At 29.6% G+C, this 8574-nt stretch overlaps 1 protein-coding gene across 1 annotated transcript; it reads right to left on the bottom strand.

The window, feature by feature from the left end:
• Positions 1-3048: 3048 nt before the first annotated feature.
• On the bottom strand, positions 3049-4860 carry LOC114267031 (uncharacterized). The gene has a single exon (XM_028208013.2). It carries the CDS (start codon positions 4381-4383, stop codon positions 3244-3246), a length of 1140 nt encoding a protein of 379 aa, XP_028063814.2. The 5' UTR covers positions 4384-4860; the 3' UTR covers positions 3049-3243.
• Positions 4861-8574: the final 3714 nt, after the last annotated feature.

Below are 8574 nucleotides of genomic sequence, written 5' to 3'. Positions count from 1 at the left end.
AATTTGATTTTATGTATGATGATCATCATGGTTTAAAAAAAAATCACATGTCTTCAGAAAATATAAGAGCAAAATTATATTAAGATAAGCACATAAAAAGAAATATAGAGAGGGATAGAAAAAGAAAAGAGAGAAAGGTGAATAAATAATACACATGGACTGTTATATATCACTTGTGTTTTTCTCTACTTTGAATCATTAAATTAAATGACAATATATTATTAGTTGTCATTAATTATGTAATCAATGTTTGAAAACCCAAATCAGATTAGTTGATCAGATCGGTCGAACCGATGATCGGGCCTAGTTCCAGTCCGAATGACCCTCCAAACTCGGATTATACACAAAACTGGCTTAGAATTTGAAAATTGGAAGAATCGCTGATTCAACTAGAATAACCGGCAAACCGGTCATAGGTTGACATAACTGGCCGGATTTGAAGAATTGAAATTTTTTTCAAAAATATTTTGTAGAGAGGGTTTGAATATGGAACCAAGTGTATAAAAACAAGCACTCTAATCACTAAGTCGTCAACACATTTATTAATAATGTAATAAGTATATATACTATATATTTAATATTATCTTAATTATTTATACTAAAAGTCAATGCATAAAAGTGTAAAATAAATTTTGAGAAATATTTTTTTTAATAATTGTTTAATATATATTACTTTTGTAATTTTAATATCTATATGTTTTATACATATAAATTTTAATATATTTATAACATAATTATGACATCACGGTTCAATTCTGATTCACCCACAATAGAACTAGTGATCCATCCGCTCAGTCACTTTTCCGCTTTGCTTACCAGTCCAATTTTCAAAACATTGATGTAAATAAATGAACCAATTACAAATATTTATATAAGATGTGATATAACAAAAAATTGGTAACATATAACATTTATCTAATATAAAATTTATAAAAATATTTTTTAGTATAATTAAATATTTATAGTGATAAATTAAGGGTAATGCACCAATAAATCTCAAATCATAAACTTTTGAACTTATTAGTCCCGCCTTTTATTTTATGCACTGATAAGTCCCATTTGAGTGGTACTGACGTTTTTGTACATGGTATTAGCTCGTGTTCTCCCAAATGTTATGGGTAAATTAAAGATTCAACAATGTAGAAAATACGTTTGTACCCAAAAAGCTTACTATAGTTTTCTGTTTTCCCTCCATCCCGATCAAAATGAAAGAGACGAAGATGAAAACATTGTGGATTCCCGATGTTAATGAGTGTAGATTGCTTTGTTTGTTGTTTATTTGATTTTGGCAACGCTAAACCCTATCTTTGTGTTGCCAATTTTGATGTTTGGTTCTTCCCAAATCCTAGAAATATAAATCTCTAATTCTGTCAATACAACGATTAAGATCGAGAACTACATCATTTCGTCGTTAGGTTAACGTTACCAACGTACAACCGATGTGTGTACACTCCTCATTGAGTCATCATGGTGATTTTGTTAGTGGGGAATGGCGTCAAGTATATGTTACGATGTTATATTACTTCTTTGATAAATATTTCGACTATATTGTCGACATTGTTGTCTATTTTTATATGTAATGTTGGTTTGGTAATGTTATAAGTTCGCATTGTATTATTGTTGTATGTGAATGGTAATGTAGGTTTGGAGTATATTGGGGTTTTGATGGTGTGGTCATTGTTCTGTTATGGGGTTCTATATGTGTAGATGTCATTTGGCAAGTTAGTGTAACTTTATATTGTCAAAAATTGATTGTTTTGTGTAACGTTGTCAAAAATTGTTGGTCGCATTTTGTCACTGTGATATTTGTATTAACATGTGTTTTGTACGTGTGAAATGACTCCTGTTTTTTGACATTATTATGGTTATCGGGGATATAATAGTGTTAGTTAGTGGTATGAGTCATTTGGATGTTAACTAATGTGAATGTTATAGTAATGATAAACACCACAAAAGGAATGAACACACAGTAGTAACACCACAAACATGGTAACATCATTCACCTATAAATCACTGCACTAAATTCTTAAAAAAGAATAGAAACGTTAAAACTTATCTTACCCACACACACTCAACATTTGAAAAAAAAAATCAAATAAAATCCCACACAAAGACAAATAAGTAAACTCCTAAACCTCCAAATGAAGAAAAATACAACATACTCAAAATAAAAAAACACTAATTGATTTGAAAAAAAAACCTCTAAGATTAAATAGAATAACTTTTCTCCAAATAAGATTTATGAGTAATTTTTTTATAAATTTAACAGATTTTTTTTTTTTTTGTAAAAAAAATAGTGATATAAAATTTTAAGAAATTATTTGAAAGGATTATATTAAAATATATTTCTTTATTAAAGGCATAAATATAATTTTTTAAAAGTTGAGAAGGGACATGACCCCTTTAGACCGTACGTGGCTCCGCTCCTGATTGAGTGTCACAAATATACATCATCAGCTCAACACCCTCATCTTTGATTGCCAGTTATGATCTCGCTTGCATGCCTGGAAATTTGGAGGGAAAAAGGATTTCATATGTTCTCTCCCCCTTGTATTGTTAAGTTGCTACTTGATGATTCTATCCAGACCATTGTACTGTTAATTTTCTGTTTTAATGAAGTTTTATTTACAAAAATAAAAATAAAGATAATTGGTGATTGACACTTGACATGAAGTAATGTCTCAAAAGCCATCAATAATTTCTCCAAGCATGATAATGGAGATCAACAATGATTCATCCCATTAAAAACATCACCATTAATAGCACTAATACATTAAAAAAGTAAAAAAAAATACAACTCTAAGACCAAAACATCACATCATTAATGACGGGACTCACTGCCACCTAATTAGTGGGAGCACTAATTAGTGCGCCCAAGCATTTTTCTAATGGAGATTTTGTTTTTAAGTGAATGAATTTAAACCAACACAAAAAAAATTTATAGACAATTTATACACAATAATACTTATTATGTTAAATCAAAAAACTTATAAAACTGACATTATTTCAAAATTACTCCTATCATGTCATTTCAATTGAATATTCCGATTTTGTTTTCTTAAATAAGGCAGTTCAACATATTTCTGTACATTATTATTTTCGTTTAAATTCATTTTGGGCACATAAATACCAATAACACAATTTAAATAAATAAAAACACAAAAATAGACAAATTCTGTATACATTTGAGATTGAGAGCAAAAACAAGAGACAGAGAGACAGATGCAGATAGAGAAATCTGGATCATCCACGTGTCAGAGAACCAAGCCCTTTGGAGATGCTATTAACGGTTGGATTGAAGCCCAAACAACCCAACAGCCCATGCTTGTACGGTAATATAGTCTTCTTCCTCATCTCCTCCGCCACCGCCCTGTTAGCCGTGTAGTGCAACTCGTGAGCCGACACCGCCGGCCCCCTCCTCCTGGAAGAACCGCCAGTCTCCGTCGACCGGAAGCTGGAGTTCTTGACTTCCTCAGTAGTACTCTTGTTGATCAACGAGTACTTGTTCAATGAATCCTTGCTCGACGCTCGACCTTCCGAAGCACTTCGGAACAGCAAAAAGTCCTTCAGTCTCCACTTCTTGTATCCTCTCCAAGCCGAAGTCGAAAACGAAAACGAATTCGAATTTGGATTTGTTTTAGTGGATGTTGAAGAAGAAGAAGAAATGGAACTCTGTTGTTGTTGTTGTTGTTGTTGTAGTCGTTGATTGCTTTCGCTTTCGAAGAGGTCGCAAACCCTAAATGGAGACAGAGATCTAGTCCCTTTCTGTCTACGACTCTTCGAAGCCGATGAATTCAACATCCTCTCTCTCCCTCGCTCTTGCTTTTCTTCATTTCTCTTCTTTTGTTGTTGTTGATTATCGTTACTCTCTCTTCGAGTCTGTTCCATCGCCGCCGCAAAAGGATCGAAATCTCTCTTCTTATGGCGCGGCGACAGAGCTTCTTTGAAAATTTTGGTGGGAGATCTGGGTGATCGCGGAGAATCATGGTCGGTGAATTGCAAGCGAGGCGGTGGCTTGAGAGGCTTGATCTTGCCGCCGTCGAAGAGCTCGTCGGCGGAGAGGGAAGTTCTCTGTAAGTGTCCGCTGAAATCGAATTCGAAATCGGTGTCTTGGTTGATTGGGAGTTTTGATTTGGGAATTCCGGGACTCTGTTCCCAATTGAAGGGGATAGTCAAGGGAAGAGAGGCGGAGGAGGAGGAGTCGGCGGAGAGAGAGTTGAAGTCGAGGAAGAAGGAGGAGGAGCGAGTGGGGCTGGTGGGGGCGCTGAAGAAGAAGTTGCCGATCCGCTGAGGGCTTGAAGGAGCGCTTATGTATGGAGTAGTGCATGAGCTGTCGAAGTTGAAATCCACAGCTGGTGATGGTATCATCACCTCTAACTCCATTTTGGTTTCTCTCTCTCTCTTTCTCTCTCTCTCTGTATCAGAAATAAGGTTGAAGCCGATAAGAGGTTGTAGGATAGTTGAAGATGGAAAGATTTATACAGAGAGAGAGAGAGAGAACGGAGGAGGAAACAGCAAGGAAAGGAGAGAGAGAGAAGATTGGTAGTATCCCAGAGCAGAACCGCCTTTTAAATCTGGCGTTTTTTATTTTTTTTAATATGAAAATAAAATGATAATAAGAATTTGCATCATTATTAGGGATGGATGCAGAGTTATCCGAACTGCACAAACCCCCGATCTGAACCGATTTACATATAAATAGAAGGTTTAACAAATACAATATAGGTGGATACAGTTTGAAATATGATATTATTACAAATTGTGGGCGGATTGTGGGTTTTGCCGGCATTTGCAAAAACCTACCCGCACTTAAAACTTTTTTTTTTTTTAATTTGAATGGCTGATTTCATTCATCATATCCTAAATAGAATTTGCAAGTTTGTAAATATTTTTATTTTATTTAATGGATTTGAATTTAATGAAATTTGATAACAATTTATTATTATTTTATTATTACATTTTGGATGAATGTAAAAGTTAATAAAAATATTTGACACCTCTAAATGAGGATATCTAAAGGGAGCTCTAGAGGTGGCCACATCACTAAAGTTGACATTAGAGCTTCAACTCTAGTGCTCTTTATCATTTTTCAAAAGTTAATGAAGAATTAGTTAGTGCTCTTTATCATTCTTCAAAAGTTAATGAATAATTAGTTTTAGGTAAATTTAAGGTTTTGAATAATTTTATTTTTATTGTATTGTTGGACAGTGGATAATTTTGATGATTTAGTTTAAGATTTTAAAAGATGTGCTTGCGTTATTTTATGATTTTATTTAAAACTATAAAATTTTGAAGAATTTACTTGTGTTAGGAATTGATTTTGTTGTGTTTTTAATTTTATAAATTTTAATTCATTAATTATTAATGCTGGGTATTTTTAAAATGGGAGAAAAATGGCCCAAATAAATATTCACAAAACACGAAAAAAAAAGGCTCAAATAAATTTTTAAAGAAAAAAGTCCAATCTGCAAACCGTCCGCACATCTGTGAACCCTATCCGCACAAACCGTAACTCCCATTGCGGACTGTTGCGGGTTCAATTTTTCCTAAATCGCACCTATATAAGCCGCAAATCAAATCGTCCAAAATAGAATTGCGAGTACCCCTAATCATTACATGTATATAAAAAAAAAAAATGGGATAATTATTAAAAAAAAAAATAGAATTTGAGTCTTGTAATAAAATAAAGGATAAATTACATTGGTATCTTTTGAGATTTAATCTAATTATATCACGTCTTTTGACGTTTTGAAAATTACATTCCTACTCCTATGGTTAATAGTTTCATTTCACAAACCCCTATTTATATAAAAGACAATTATTTCTAGTAAAAAAATAGAAGAAATTAAATTTTAAAAAAAAAGTGAAAAAGTTTTTTTAAAAAATAAAATAAAATAAAGGAAGTAAAACAAAGTAAAAAAAAAAGAGAGTGTATAAGTTCAATATTTTCATTTCGTCTAAATAATTATAATGACAAAGAATTAGTGCAATTTCTCAAACGTCAGAGAGTGATATGTGTTAAACTCAAATCTCAGTAGTGTAAGTGTAATTTACCTTAAAATAAATTCTGAATTTTTTATTTTGTTAATTTAAACTCTAATTTTTTAATTTGTTTTTAATCTAAATTATTTGCCTATTTTTGTTAAATAAAACCGAAAGAAAAATAAATTTTTATTCATTAAATTTAATATACATAAAGTGTCTAAAATAACTTTTTCTATGAGTTCAATGACTAAAATATTAATTTTTTATTGATTTTACTTAAAAAAAATAAACAAATAATTTAGATTAAAAACAAATCCAAAATATAATGTTTAAATTAACAAAATTAAAAATTAAAAAATTATTTAATTACATGCCTCAAAGTCTGAGTTTTTATTTTTATTTTTTTCTATATAATTTGTCCAAAAAAATTTATTCGGATATCATTACTTTTTTTTATTGTATTATATAATTTAAAGTATTATGTTTCTTATTTTTATTGTATTATATAATTTAAAGTATTATGTTTATTGTATTATATAATTTGAAGTATTATGTGATTTTTTTTTTTTTTTTTTTTTTAGAATTGGGATTATGCAGCCTTCATTTCACGTGCCAAATTTCTTGTCTTTTTGATTATTTTAATCATAAAAAGATAAAATAAATTTTTTAATTTAATAAGATAAAAAATTACATCTAACTCATAATTATTTTATTTTTCTCTTATAAAAATTAAAAAAATTAAAAAATCTATCAAGACTTTTTAGTCCCAGATTAAAATAACCAGAAAGGCAATCCACATCCCAAAATGAGTTCTATTGTCTCACTTGTAAAATTATCTACTACATTATTGGTTAAGAGTGGTACATAAATAATGTTATATGTTAATTTAAAGGGTAATTGCATAGTGGTTGTAGCAAACAACAAAAAAATAATAATAATAATAATAATAAATTCAAAAGTATGAAAAAGTATAGTATTTCAATTATTATATTAACTTTTTTATGTTTTTGTAAAATTCTTTTATTGCACCTTCCGTGCAATTATTTTTTCTCCTAAATTAAAATTGCTAAGTAATTAAGATTAAACAATAATATTATAATAATTATATTTATGTAACATAATTTATTTATCATTTAGCCTTCGTTTGACATGTTAGGTTTTTTAGTTTTTTTTGGCTATTTTAACTACAAAAAGACCAAATAGACTTTTTAACCCAATAAGACAAAACATCACATCCACATCATAATTATTTTATTTTTTTCTTACAAAAGTTAAAAAATTAAAAAATTTATCTCAATTGAAACTTTTTAATCCCGGACTAAAATAGCCATGAAAATCAACTGACATCCCAAATGAACTCTAGTATATCAATAATACATTAATTTAAAAGCTGGACCTCATCTTTATTACAAATATAATTGTGACACATATTATGATACATAAATATGACCATTATGATGTTTAATTACTTCATAGCTAGTTGTTTAGATGTTAAAATTACATTTGGCACAGTTAAACAATGCATAAAAATTACTTATATGGTGAATTTGGAATCAGATTAAAAAAGTCACATTTGATTTGAATTTTTTTCAATTTTGTGTAAAAAATTTTACTTGTCAAATCCATTTAGTATGACTTCGTTTGCCAAGTGAATTGGGATTAATTTAGTCTATTAAAAGACAAAATAAACTAAAAAGTAATAAGACAAAATATCACATTTAAACTATAATCGTTTCACTTTTTTTCTCACAAAATTACAAAAAAAAACTAAAAAAATTTATCAAGCGGAACTTTTTTAGTCTGGCTAAAATAACCCAAAAGCCAAACTAAGGCCTAGTTTGGGAACATGTTTTTTTAGTAATTTTTTGACTAAAATATGATTTTAAAAAAATTAGTATATTTGGTTACGAAAAGATGTGCAAAAGTAGAGAGAAAATAGAATCTTTGACTTTTTGGTATGAGTCGTTGGTTTTTTGATTTTTTTAGTAACTTTTTGACTTTTTAACTAAAATACCCACTTGCCAAACGAGGCTTAAAAAATTTTTTAAAGAAAAATTAATTTACAAAAGATCCAAAAAAAAAAAAAAAAAACTTTATTTTGGCTTTATATTGTCTTTAGCGGATTTTTTTTTTCCTATCTTTTTTTTTTATTTTTTATTCACCTAGCGAGCGGATACTAAAGGTGTAAACGTTGTTGAAAAATTATACATATATGACATGTTTGATTGGGTGGATTAGAGCATGGGATTGAGATTATTAATAATCATATATTTGTTTTAACATTTTGGTTTAGGATTATTAATCTAATGGATAATTAATCCAACAAATTTGTAGGATTATTAGTAATGGGGTAGTGGTGGGATTATTAATCCAATGGATATTAATCTAATTGGACAATGAATATCACACTAATTTAATAGAATTATTAATACTTCACTGTTAATCCTGTGAATCAAACATGACCATAAAGTTCACTAAACACTAAAAAAAACTACTTAAAAGAGTTAGTGAACCTACCGTAGTTTGAATGCTTCTCGTCTGAATTGATTGTGATTGTGTGAGGGTGAGGGTTGATTTGTGTAGTTTGAG

The sequence above is a fragment of the Camellia sinensis genome, chromosome 3, assembly GCF_055761805.1.
Source record: "Camellia sinensis isolate YWXY chromosome 3, ASM5576180v1, whole genome shotgun sequence".
Lineage (NCBI taxonomy): Eukaryota > Viridiplantae > Streptophyta > Magnoliopsida > Ericales > Theaceae > Camellia > Camellia sinensis.
Note: the sequence above shows the minus strand (reverse complement) of the source record. Positions and strands in the feature narration are given on the sequence as shown.